This window comes from Sphaerodactylus townsendi, linkage group LG08, assembly GCF_021028975.2.
Source record: "Sphaerodactylus townsendi isolate TG3544 linkage group LG08, MPM_Stown_v2.3, whole genome shotgun sequence".
NCBI classification, from domain to species: Eukaryota; Metazoa; Chordata; class Lepidosauria; order Squamata; family Sphaerodactylidae; genus Sphaerodactylus; species Sphaerodactylus townsendi.
In genome coordinates this window covers 100,784,599-100,798,661 of record NC_059432.1, presented here as the reverse complement: position 1 = coordinate 100,798,661, position 14,063 = coordinate 100,784,599, and the positions used below count along the sequence as shown (strand labels likewise).

At 43.6% G+C, this 14,063-nt stretch overlaps 1 protein-coding gene across 1 annotated transcript in view; it reads left to right on the top strand.

The window, feature by feature from the left end:
- Positions 1-13,781, top strand: part of NAALADL2 (N-acetylated alpha-linked acidic dipeptidase like 2) — a 530,968-nt gene extending 517,187 nt beyond the window's left edge. Inside the window, exon 13 of the mRNA XM_048504877.1 lies at positions 13,472-13,781. Coding sequence (XP_048360834.1) covers positions 13,472-13,670 — 199 coding nt within the window. The 3' untranslated portion in view covers positions 13,671-13,781. The remainder of the gene's footprint in view (positions 1-13,471) is intronic.
- The last annotated feature ends 282 nt before the right edge of the window (positions 13,782-14,063 follow it).

Sequence of the window (14,063 nt, the reverse complement as noted above, 5' to 3'; positions counted from 1 at the left end):
TGTAGAAATTCTGTTCTCTGGTCTAGTTACATTGTCAGCTACCTGAGATCCAAACCAAGCTGGGGGCAGTGTGGGGGGGGGGAGGGGGGAACAGAAATGGATGAGATCCTTTCTCCAGGCCAGCGTTTATTGATTTAAAAGAAATATATTGCTTCTTGTTTGTGTTTTGACATCTGAGAGGTTTGAGATTCAACTGCAAATATATTTTCCATTAAGGAAACTGTGTCATTGCTGTTTCCATCTGTACCAACAGATAGTGCGGGAAGAATTGCTTGAGTAACATTATTAATGGTATTCAGATAGCTTGATGAATGCTAACCAGAATGCGATAGGGATAAGGGGGGAAAGCGTCTGCATTTCAGCATTGAGAAGAATTCAGGCAGCCAATCTAACCTAGAGGAACTTTTTTTTTCATGGAAGCAGATATAAGTATCAAGTTAATGCATATGTATAGCTGATGGCAGGCTCTAAATAAATGTTTAGTGACAGCAGAAATAATGTGTTCCACCAAATTTAGAAATGATGTGTAATATGTCTTTTTAAAGATCCAACCGGCACTGGGAATATCTATAGCATTCAAATATGTCAGGATTTGGAAATGATAATGCTGCCAACTTGGCTATATAAAAACCTGAGTGATTTCATTTGAATATACAAATGAATTCAAATACCCATCCAGCTTGGCAGAATTCAGTATAAATGGTACACGCCCTTATTTTTTCTTAATTACTTCACAAATTTGCAGGTGTTTGTGATTCAGCTTTGCAAGCAAGCTTTCAGCCTGTGAACGACAACCTCAATAAGTTACATGAAACGATTTAGTACAAGGCACTACCGTGGTCTTGTTCTTGTGTCTCTGTTTGGATAAGAGCTCAAGGGCATGTGGACATTTTGCACAGGATCCAATGTGGGGGCTGCTGAAGCCCAGAGAATTATTTATCCCCTGGTTTTCTCTCCAATGGGGACCCAAAAAGTAGTTGCTTGCCCAAGTTCACCCAGTGAGCCTTCAAAGCAGAGTAGAGATTCAAACTTAGAACTTCCAGATCCTAGCCTGTCGCTCAAACCACTAGAGTCTAGACCATGCTGGCATTACAGAGAACTGCTATCTTTACATAACTTTTAGAGGAGAAGGAGGAAAGTTCCACCAAAAGGGTAACGATTAAAATAGCAAGCCTTTATTGGCATAGACAACAGTACAACAATAATAAAAACGGATTAAAATGCATATACAATACAGGAAATAAATGTTAGGTCGAAGGAAATCTACTGGCGTTTAGTAATTTCCAGAAGAAAGTCTGCCACTATCATACAAAGAGAAGGGATTGTCCAACAAGTAGTGTAATCTAATTAAATCGGGGAGATCGGAGTAAATGTAAAGGAGTAAGATTCGCATACTTGGATCTGATTTCCTTGAATCTGAGACAGTGTAGTAATTGGTGGGCCAGAAATTCAACTCAGCCATCGTTACATGGGCACAATCTTTTAGCCTTTTCTTGCTTATTAAATCTGCCATGTAACAAGGCAGAAGGCATAACATTAAATCTGGCGAGCATTATGGCTCTCCTTTGGGCAGGGTTTATTAAGCAATACAGGTAGTGTGCCAAGTGGCCCCGTTCAAATGGGAGAGAAAAATACAGGGGGGAGCATGTTTTCTTGGCTGCAGTGATTAGGGTAGAGAACTCTCTATCCAATAGTTGACCTTTTAATTTTCTATAAGCTTCTGAATAGGACAAAGGGCAATTCCACCAAAAGGGAATCAAGATTAAAAACTGCTGGAGAAGTGGGAAATGACACAGCCGTGGAGTCACTGGACAGCTTTCCTGACCCTGCCTTCTGTTGACTTCCTCCACTTGCTATGGTGATGGGAAAGGGTCAACAGTTTGCAGTCAACTTGGAGGGACCCCAAGGCAAGAGATGAATTCTGGACCTCCATGGTGATCTCCCATCCAAGTAGTAACCAGGGCAAACTGTCTGTCTTACAGACCCTGCTGACTTGGGAAAGATCCTGGGAGTGGGTTACTAATTATTTGTGTGTGCCGAGAGGGGGTTACTAATTGGGTCTGCTTTTCCGTTAGAAATTCCACTAGGTCCAAAAATCATCAAGTCCTGTTGTTTCCTATGTGGCTGGTTAGCGAAGGTAGAAAATGGGAAAATTCTCCCTGTTGGGCTGTTTTAAAAACATGTTTTAGTAATATGGTAAAGTTCCTTGTTTAAGGAAAGTATCCTTCTTTTGATTTCTAGAAACAAATTAAGTATTTGAAAGTATTAAGTATTTGACAGGCAGTCAATTAGAGGAGAAGTTGTTGTTTCTGTTGGCAGTAGACGACAGGACTTGCTATAATGAGTTTAAATTATGGATAGAAAGATACCAGCTGGAAGTTAGGAACTTTTTTTTACAGTAAGAGTTTTTTACAGTAACAGAGAAATTATGAATGCCCCTCCCCCAGAATGCCCAGCCACGCTCCCGTTGTGCCCAGCCCCATTGGCGCCATGCCACTGTTTGAATCCCATCACCATGGGAACCTGTTACTAAAATGTTTGGATCCCACCACTGAGTATACTGTAGAGATGTGATACCAGGTGACCTAGGGACTACACTTCCCGATGTGCACCAGGCCTCTCTGTCAATGATGCCGCAGGTGAGGCACCATTTCCTTCTTACTGAGCGGCTTGAACCCTGCCTCACCGGCGATGCATCAGTGTCACTTCCAGTATAATCCAGAAATGACATCATCAAGTTTCGGGTGATGGAAGGATACTCTGATAGTTGGGCAAAAACGTTATGGTAGAAGTCATTTTTGTCATAGAATGTTTGCCCGAATACCAGAATGTCCCTGTGCCACTAAGAATGATGATGTCACTTTTGGTGCACCCCAGAAGTGACCAGACATGCAGGCCTTGATCTAGTTTTCCTGCCCACCTTGACCGGCTGATTGGTGCTACGGGAGGGCCCCTGGAGCAGAGGATTCCCCCATCCCACCTGGGCAACTCTATAGACATGTATAATGAGGAGCTGAATCTTGTATTCCGGTCACACAGAATGCAAAATTTGGCAGCATCTCCAGTATACAGCCTTTGTGTGCAGAACATCAAAATGACTTGCACTTTGGTCACTAGAGATAAAGGCCATCCACAAAAGACAGCGCTGCCTCCTACATTAGTTTACTATTAATTTCGTTAATCATAATTAACTCCCTCTAGAGGTGTTTTCACAAGCAGGTGAAGACTTCTTTGTTTTGTCCGGCATAACCCCAAATAATAGTTACTGGCCCGCAGTGGCGTAGGAGGTTAAGAGCTCGTGTATCTAATCTGGAGGAACCGGGTTTGATTCCCCGCTCTGCCGCCTGAGCAGTGGAGGCTTATCTGGGGAATTCAGATTAGCCTGTACACTCCCACACACGCCAGCTGGGTGACCTTGGGCTAGTCACAGCTTCTCGGAGCTCTCTCAGCCCCACCTACCTCACAGGGTGTTTGTTGTGAGGGGGGAAGGGCAAGGAGATTGTAAGCCCCTTTGAGTCTCCTGCAGGAGAGAAAGGGGGGATATAAATCCAAACTCTCTTCTTCTCTTCTCTTCTAGAGTTATGAGTTTTTAATTGAATTGTTTCATCATTTTAACTTTATTTTTAATTGCTCAAATGCTTTTAAAATTCATGTTCCATCACCTTGTGAACCCTGATTGGGTGAAAACGCAGTATAAAAATGTTCTAAACAAACAAAAGACTGTTTTCAGAGAGACGATGGGTACCATTTGATCCTCCAAATAGGCAGCTGCCAATTGTAATCTTTTTGCTTCCAGGATCACTAGGATAGTCAGGTCCAAATTGGGAACTTCCTAGAGATTTGGGAATAAAGCCAAAGGATGATGTGGTTTAGAGAGGGGAGGAATCTATCTCAGCAGAGTGTAATGGCTGTAGAAGGGGAAACTGGTGCCCGGGGCAAAATGCCCCCCCCCGCCCTCCCCTACACACCTCATTTACCTTTAAAATTTAAAACAGCAGCCTGCTCCAGTCCACAGGGGCTGCTCCGGGCTACAGGGGCAGCCTGAGGGAAGGGGTGGGAGGAGCTATTCTCCGCCCCTGCATTCCTGCACCCAGGGCGTTTGTCCCCCCCTTTCCCGTGGTAGCTCCACCTACGGGCATAGGCATCACCCACCAAAGCAGCCATTTCCTCCAGGGGAACGGAGATAGCCTGAAGATAAGTTGTAATTCTGAGGCCCCTTCCGCACATGCAGAATAATGCACATTCAATCCATTTTCACAATTGTTTGAAAGTGAATTTTGCTATTCTGCACAGTAAAATCCAGCTTCAAAGTGCATAGAAAGTGGATTGAAATTGCACTATTCTTTATGTGTGGAAAGGGCCGGAGAGACCTGCAGACCCACCTGGAGGTTAGCAATCGTATGAAATGCACTGGCAAGACTTGCTGTGTTTTGTGTTCTTTTGTTTTCTTCTTGTGTGCCATAAAAATGAAACATTTACCTATGAAGATGTTGCCGTGCCAGGGGATAAAATGGAGTGGACAGAAGAGAAGACGTTTCTGGGATATGCCTTTGCTATCCTCAAGGCAGATTTATTTTTAAGGCCAGAGGTCTCAGTATACTGGTACCGCCATATCCTTCCTCACTTTTTGTTAGGGAATAAAAATGGAGCGGATGGAAGAGAGGGCTGTCCTTGGGGACACTGATGGCTGAAAGCCATGCCTGGTGCCTTCTCCCATAACTCAGTAGGGTTGCCAGCACCTCAGTCGACTGAGTGGAAACCTAGCCTGAGGCCTCAAACAAAATGGTGTGCTGTGTCACTGTTAGCTGTTTGTGGAGGATGTTGCCTATCCCGTTTCCAGAAGGTGCCTCAGATTAACCTCTGAAAGATTTCAATATTCTTTGAAAAATAGAATTAGTTCTTGCAGCATGAACCATTTCCAGAGGCATGGCATTATTATTATTATTATTATTATTATTATTGTTGTTGTTGTTGTTGTTGTTGTTGTTGTTGTTGTTGTTTATTGGATTTAATAAACCGCCCTATCCCAGAAGGGCTCAGGGCGGTGAACAGTATAAAATCTTCTATAAAACATACAATTTAAAACAATTATGTTCTAAAATAGCAACCCACGAAACCCATATACAACCCTCCTCAGAAAAAAAGGGGAATAAGGCCAGTAACAGATTTGGGGAATAAAGCCAGTAACATTCTGACTGGTATGGGTCCTATTCCATTCTCATTTTGGCTAATGAAAATACCTGTTTGAATAGCTAGGTATTATTTCTATCACCAACAAGCTCACGTTTTCAGTCATGAAAATGGCTTATAAATACCTTAGATCCCCCCCCCTTTAATAAAATTCCTTTTCTATGTACTTTTGCTTTAGTTTATTAAGGTTGACTTGCCACTTCGGCGAAGAAGCTTTATCTCCTTTGGTATTGCTACGTGAAGGTATTAATTGCTTTTCCCAGTTTGGTGCTGTACTTTTGAAGTTGCGATGATGTGTCACTCGAATGGCCACATAAAGGATGAGTGATGTGTGTTGTAATTTCATTACTGCCATCAATAACACTCTGCTCTTTCCTTTTAGGAATCTCTTTGTGCCGGTCGCGGGGACTCTGCACATTATACTTACGCTATCAAAATAGTTAAGGTTGAAGGGAGGTGTAATTAAGTGATTAGGCAAAGAGGCTGGATTAACATCATTTGAATCATGTAAATGCAACACAATTATTGTGTTCCTTGGGGCACTTTCACATGTGCAGAATAATCCACTTTTAATGCCCTTTGTAGCTGGATTTTACTGTGCAAAATAGCAAAATCCACTTGCAAACATTGTGAAAGTGGATTGAAAGTGCATTACTCGGCATGTGCAAAAGTGTCCTCTTACGTGATCAAAGTGTGTTTGATGTATTTTGGGGGGAGGCCATAGAGAATCAACATAAATGAGACTAACAGCTCCATCAAAAGGGAGGGGATATCCACTGCAGGGCCACACTGATGGATTTGCCCTCCCCAGGGCACTAGTCCTGGTGGAGGTGTGAATCTGCCGGTGGTGGTGGGGGTGCTGCAGCACTCCCCAGAGATGGGAGATGGTGCCAGCATCCCGGCACTCCCACAGCCAGGTGTGGCAGGGCAGTCTGGGGGCGTGGCCAGGGGAGGAGCCATTGCTAGTCGTCTCCCTCCTGGCCATTACCCCAGTTACGCCAGCCACCCAGGCTTAGGAAAAGGTGGCAGTCTATAAAGCCCAATGGGGACTTCCTGGCAGCAGAGAGGCTTTGGGGCATTTTAATCTGCTGGGAAGTCTCCATGGAAACGGTGGGCTCTCACAGCCCATTGGATGGTGCTGTTAGGCTTCTCCCAGAGGTGGGATCCAACCAGTTCTCACCACTTCTCTAGAAGTGGTTACTAATTTTTTCTGAGTGCCAAGAAGGGGTTACTAAAGCAACCTCCCTGACCAATAGGGACTGGAGGTGCGTGTGTGCGGCGGTGCCACTGTTTGAATCCCACCACCATCAGAACCTGTTATTAAAATTTTTGGATTCCACCACTGGCTTCTCCTTCATATTTTTCAACTAAGCCATAACTAAAAGTGGTGAAGGATAGATTGATAAATTGATACTATATGTGGTTACAGCTGCTAGGTTGTTAAACGTCCAAATCTGGAAAGACCAGAGATGCCCTCATTGGAAGATTGGCTAATTAAATTACTTGACTTGGCTGAAATGGATAAAACTGTCACCCTTACTGAGAATCCAGAACTGGGATTTTTTTTTTTTTGCTAAGTCTGGGAAACTTTTAATAAGCTTTCTAAAATGAAGTTATCCCTATATACCTATTGCAGATTTGAATTGTAGGCAATGTGAGCAAAAAAAAAAAAATCAGCTGGAAATTGCATTTTGCATAGTTTGATTATGTAAGTTAAATAATACCTTATTGATTTTTTTTAGTTTCTTCTTCTCTGTATTTAATGAACTTTCCTTCCATATATATGGAATTTCTAATATATGAAGGGAATTATAAATGGACTGTATTTTCCCTCTGGTAATAATTTCTCAGTGGACTTTGATCATTTTTCAAACAAGTTGTTCCTGGACAAAGGTTGGGAGATCCTGACATCTAGGAACAAAATGTATAACTGCAGAAACCATATTGCTGATATATATCAGTTTATGTAGATTTTAGGATTTTCTTTTAATTTGTATTCAATAAATGAGTTCGTAATTTAAAAAAAACATAAAAAGACTAAGGCTTCTCCTCCATATTCTTCAACTGAGCCATAACTAAAAATGACAGAGGATAACAAATTTGAAGGTAGAGGAGCAGCAGTGGCATAGGAGGTTAAGAGCTCATGTATCTAATCTGGAGGAACCGGGTTTGATTCCCGGCTCTGCCGTCTGAGCTGTGGAGGCTTATCTGGGGAATTCAGATTAGCCTGTACACTCCCACACACGCCAGCTGGGTGACCTTGGGCTAGTCACAGCTTCTTGGAGCTCTCTCAGCCCCACCTACTTCACAGGGTGTTTGTTGTGAGGGGGGAAGGGCAAGGAGATTGTACGCCCCTTTGAGTCTCCTACAGGAGAGGAAGGGGGGGATATAAATCCAAACTCTTCTTCTTCTTCAAACTAGAGACATTAATTAGCCAGTCAGATACGGCTGTATTTTGTTATGACATCATTCTTTTTACTTCGCAACATCTAATTGGCTGAAATTATCCATGTGACTGATCCAACAAGAAGGAGCAGCAAGTGAAAACAGCTTTACATATTTTTTAAAAAATGAGATAAAACAAATAGTTGCTCAGTTTTAGTTAGCATAACTTTAGATGCTACAGAATTGGTATCTATTTTCCACTGAAGCAAAGAATGTTCCTATTGCAGAGGAAGTTGTAATGTATCACTATAATATTTGTGTGGATCCCAGCAAGGCTGCCTTCTGAATCTGACTTGTTGATTTTTTCAATTTAAAGATGTTTCAAGTGCCACCCTAGTGTTTTCGGAATGGCGCACAGGGTGCCAATTACCACTCAGCTGGTTTGTGCCTTAGTCGCTGTATCTCGATTTTCAAATCACGGTATTTAGTGGCCTTCTGATGTTCTTTTTCAATGACCCTGCTATCACTACGTACTGCTATGTCGATGATGGCCACTTCCTGTCCTCGATCACTGTGATGTCCAGTGTATTATGTGCCAACACGTTGTCATTTTAGATTCAAAAATCCCACAAGATCTTGACTTTCTCATTTTCCATGACTCTTCTGGACAATGTTGCCGCCAGTTTGTAGCTGTCCTACTGTTGTAATTCTTGCATAAATGCCAGTGGATCATCTTGGCCACTGAGTTGTGCCTCTGTTTGTACTCGATCTTGGTGATCTTTTTGCAGCAGCTGAGTACATGATCTACAGTTTCATTAACTTCTTTGCACAATATGATTTTTTCTTGATATTAGGTAGGGACAGCACGGATTATATTCTTACTGTTTCAGAATATCTTTGTCCAGCTCTGACTTGGACTGCTGGGATGGATTCTTGGCACGTGGTTGGATAAAAATTAAGTTAGTTGTGTAACTGTACTTACACTTTTGGATTTTTAGATTTTGTATATCTATGCCGCTTGGAAAGAAACATAAGTCAGGAATGGAATGGGACACAACAATGTTTAAAATACACATTTGAATCTCCTAATCTTTTCTTTTAATATCAAAAAGCATGGATGGGGAGGGGGAAATTGGATCAGAGCTTGAGAGCTAGGACAGAGGATGGTTAACCCTTTCCAATTATTTCTGTAATAGAAATATTATTATTTTTTATTTATATTATATATTATATATTATTATTTATATTACATTTCCCTCTTCCTCTAATATATTATTTATATTGTACATTATTATATTATATTGTTTATTTGATATTATATTATTAATAATTATTATTTTATTTTGTTTAATATCACAGCTACTGGTTCTTTAGCTACTTGTGGCCTTTGGTTACAATTTGAGCCTCACCCAGAGGCCTAAGACCTTGCAATATATCCTCATAGTATTTGTGCGGATCCCAGCAGTGACTTCTTAAGCAAAATATATTTACTGTTGTTTGACCAGCCGCTGCTGCAGAAAGATTTCTACACAAGCCTGCCGCTGACAGACCTTTCACCGTTCATCTCTGCATTTCCCTGTGTCTTGTGACAACGCTGTATTCACACCACTTGAAAGCTCAGACAACGTTAAAGGGTGGCTGTTTTGTGAGAGTCAGTGCCTCTGGGAGGGCCCAGTTATACTCCTTATGCAAAAGACACTATAAAGGAACCTTAATTTGCAAAGTGCACTTTTTAAGTTGCCATTTATCCTGTCACTTTTTTTTCCAGCCAATTCCTTTCTTCAAATGGTAATTAGAAGGCTCTGATAGTAATCGGCAGAAAATACTCTTCCATAGTCTTCTGGGTGACTATCCCTGGCAGTTTTATTACTAATTTGGAGTTGCCACTGGGCCTGTCATGTAATTAAGTTACTAATGGAGTGTCTTGGCTGAACAGTTCTCCTTTGTTATTTTTTTCCCTTTGCCTGTCCGTTTATTTTATGAAATCCTTTGTATGTGTTTGAGGATAAAGTTCTCCTTGCCATCACTCACGGTCTTTTTTCCTGTTTTTTTTTTTTTTACGCAGCACTTTGGTTTACAATCAAAGGCGCCCCTGGGTAGAGATTTACGATATTTACATACTGCTGTAATTAGGATAATGATTATACCTGCTTTAAGATAACATTTCTTGCTTCCTCTGGCAAGCCCACCAAAACCAAGTGGAAACCCACTGAGTCGGCTTTTAGTACTTTGTTTTTGATCCTGCAGAGTATTGCCGATAGAAACATATTGCGTTTTCTTTCTTCAAAGAATGGTTGTGGAAATAGCATGTAGGGAGTCCCCTTCTTTCTCTTCCGTCTTCGTACTAGTTTAAGGTGACCAAATGGTCACCTTCGCCAACCGGGACAGGCGGGTGGGCGGCCCCCCGTGCGCGCGCACACTTGCGCAGCCGCAGGAGCGCACTGCCTTCTGGGGTGCTGCCGTTTCCCACCCTGTCACAGAAGGCTGTGCGCTCCTGCGGCTGCAGGGGCATGGCCTTCTGGGGCGCTGCCGCTTCCCGCCCTGTGACAGGGTTAGGGTTAGGGTTAGGGTGGGAAACGGCAGCGCCCCAGGGCGGGAAACGGCAGCGCCCCAGAATGCCATATGCTCCTGCGGCCGCATGGGAGGCTGCCGCACTGCCTTGCACCCCAGAAGGCAGTGTGGCAGCCTTCCAAAACCCAGGACTTTGGGGAAAACCCGCGGGACGCGGGACAAGTTCGTTCAAGGCGGGAATGTCCCACCAAAAGCAGGACGGCTGGTCACCATATACTAGTTCCTGTTAGTCAAGTTACTTCCATCTCTTCTAAGTAGGGTTCCCAACCTCCAGGGGATGGCTGGAGATCTGCAGGCAACAGATCTGCAGGCAACAGAGATGAATTCACCTGGGGAAAATGGCAGCTTTTGAAGGTGGACTCGATGGCGTTTTACCCTATTGAAGTTCCCCCTCCCCAAACTGCCCCCTCCTTAGGCTTCATTTCCCTTAAATAGCCATGTATTTCCCAACCCAGAGCTGGCAGCCCTGCTTCTAAGGGACCATTTCTGCATTCATATGCACAACTTCGTACCAACCAGGTGGGTATTTCACAGTAGGGGCCGTGGCTTAGAACCCAGCTTCAGTCTCCATGGCCTGTTTAAAAAGATTTTTAAAAAGGGACTCTGATCTGGAGAACTGGCTCTCATTCCCCACTCCTTGACATGAATGGCAGATTCCTATTGGTGAAGAGGTGAGAAAGGTGGTATAAATCTAAACAACAACTACTACTCCTTTATCAGTGGTGGTGTAGTGGCTAAGAGAAGTGGCTAAGAGCAGGTGCAGTGGCTAAGAGCAGGTGCACAGTGGTGTAGTGGCTAAGAGCAGTGGCTAAGAGCAGGTGCACTCTGATCTGGAGGAACCGGGTTTGATTCCCAGCTCTGCTGCTTGAGTTGGGGAGGCTAATCTGGGGAATTCAGATTAGCCTGTAGACTCCCACACACACCAGCTGGGTGACCTTGGGCTAGTCACAGCTTCTCGGAGCTCTCTCAACCCCACTCACCTCATAGGGTGTTTGTTGTGAGGAGGGAAGGGCAAGGAGATTGTAAGCCCCTTTGAGTCTCCTGCAGGAGAGAAAGGGGGGATATAAATCCAAACTCCTCCTCCTCCTCCTTTATCATCATCATTCCTTCATTCCTTCATTCTTTCTCCCACTGATACCCAATGTAGTATATATTGCTCTCCTCGTTTTCATTCTATCTTCATGACAACGCTGTGAGGTAACTTAAGTTGAATGTATAACCTAGCAAGCTTTTGTGGTACAGTTAGAGTGGCCCAGGTCTCCTATTCTGGTATGAGGGCTTCTGTTTGACTACCCTGGTGGTGGTACAAGATTTATTTTTGGTTTTCCTCTAACAGAACTTGTCTTTTCTAGTTACTCAGTTTGTGAATATATCTCATTAGGACTTCACCTAAGAGCTTATTCTTACAGGGTCTTATACTAATTTTTTCACCAAAAGATGCATTAGGGCCGTGGTGGCGAACCTTTGGCACTCCAGATGTTATGGACTGCAATTCCCATCAGCCCCTGCCAGCATGGCCAATTGGCCATGCGGCCATGCTGACAGGGACTGATGGGAATTGTCATCCATAACATCTGGAGTGCCAAAGGTTCACCACCACTGCATTAGGGCTTATTTTCGGGGTAGGGTTTATTTTAGGGGAAATACGGTACCTTCACAAGGGCCTATTTTCGGGGTAGGGCTTATTTTAGGGGAAACATGGTACCTTCACAATTCATTAAGGTGGGCTCTCTGCAGCCGTTGCTTCCCCCTCATGTGTGATGCAAGCTGCATCCTCATTGGCCTGGAGCACCCTGCTGGATCACACCATCCTGATCTGTAACTACCAGTAGGTATTTTAAGCCTCCTCCAAAAATCCTGAAAAATCATGATAGGGCTCATTTTCGGGGTAGGTCTTATTTTTGGGGGAACACGTAGCACGCGGCTGAAAACATGAGACAGTCCCACTCTCTCAGACTATTTTATTTCCAAGGTGTTTGTGAAGATAAAATGGAGAGGAAGGGAGACTGATATATGCTACTGTGAGCTCAGTGGAAGGAAGGCAGGACTACAGTGTGCTCAAAAAATAAAAGAAGAGGAGAGAATTGTGAATGCTGCCCTGGACTTCTTGAAGGGAAAGTCTGTGGTTAGGGGCAGGGATGGCATCCACCTTCACTGACCTCTCCTAAAAGAACACTTCAGGAGACTTATAAATTACTTTACTTTTCTCTCCTTACACTACTTGTTGAACAACCCTGATCCTTCTCTCTGTATGATAGTGGCAGACTTTCTTCTGGAAATTACTAAATGCCAGTAGATTTCCTTCGTCCTATCATGTATATCCTGTATTGTATATGCTTTTTAATCTGTTTTTATTATTGTTGTACTGCTTTATGCCAATAAAGGCTTGCTATCAACTACTTTTCTCTCCCCACATTAAACACCTTGTGAGGTAGAATCATAGAGTTGGAAGAGACCCCAAGGGCCATCAAGTCCAACCCCCTGCCATGCAGGAACACACAATCAAAGCACTCCTGATAGTGGGCCTTCCAGCCTCTGTTTAAAAAAAAAACCTCCAAAGAAGGAGACTCCACCACAGGTAGGTGGGACTGAGAGAGTTCTGAGAGAACTGTGACTAGTTCAAGGTCACCCACCAGGCTTTATGTACAGGAGCAGGGAAACGCATCCAGTTCACTCGATAAGAGTCTGGCCACGCATGCGGAGGAGTGGGGAATCAAACCCAGTTCTCGGGGGTCCACCGCACCCCTCCCAAGTTACGCAGTAGCTGATCTTCAACCTGACGAAAATTACGCACCAGCTGTCCAAGATCCATGACCTTTGAAAAAGAAATCTCTTTTTATCAACCAGCTAAAAATATTTGAGAGTCCCATTTGGGTGTCTTTGTTCACATTTCTACTTTTAGCAATGTGAAATAATCCTTGCTAAGAGGTGGTGACCTCCCAGTAGGGTTCAGAGGTCTATCAGCTGAGCAGAAGATCTGACTGTTATTCTTCCCAACGTGGAATGTTAACGACTGCGAGAAGGACTTCCTGGGGTGGAGGTTGTGATACATCTTTCATCCTGATTGACTTCTTCTCCTTTGATAAAGATGCACTAATATCTGCTCCTGGAGCGATGAAGGGGCCCATTTCTGGGAAGGCAGACAAAATATACACATTCAAGCTTCCGAGCTTGCCATGGGTTAATGTTACAGTTAGGTAATGTGTATCATTTGTAAAACGTGGCTGCCACCTGGGGGTATCGTTGATGATTTCAGACGATTTTCAGATGCCTGTTTTCATCTGTTTGAGTCAAGCGTTTACGGTTCTTTATTGTTCCCTTTTAGAAACATCCTTTACAAACTGGATGAGAGGACGCGCCAATTTTCAGTACTGCTGGAGGCGGTCAAACACAGCAAGCTGCATCATTCAAACGGAACTCTTCGGGCAGCCCTGTCAAAAGTCCTCGACAGCTTCAATTCCGCTCAGGTTTATCTCAAAGCAGGGCTAGATGTCTTTGAGGACGTTCTGGTGGGGGGCCGTTGAGGAAAAGGCACTCCTTGACCTTTCTCACACATGAACCCATACTCCAGAACTTTGTTTACATTTTGCAGCACAAAACTTTGAGCTGGACCAAAGTTTCTGTCAGGTGAAAAGCTTTTCCAGGGGAGAATTGACACCAGCTCTTTCAAGAGTCCTCGTTTCAAGGTACTATTTGTGTGTTTAGGTCTAAAGCAGCCTTTTGCACTGTGGATAAATTGTGGTGTATATCTATTTTTGAATATGTAAAAAATGTAATGGAAGGAGACGAATGTACTATTTGACTTCTAGGCTGTTTCCGCACGGCCACTCTGGGGGTTGGGTCGGCGTACATGATGTCAACCCAACCCCCCCGGGACCGTTCGCACGAACGGTCCTGGTAACGAAAGGGAAGGCAGC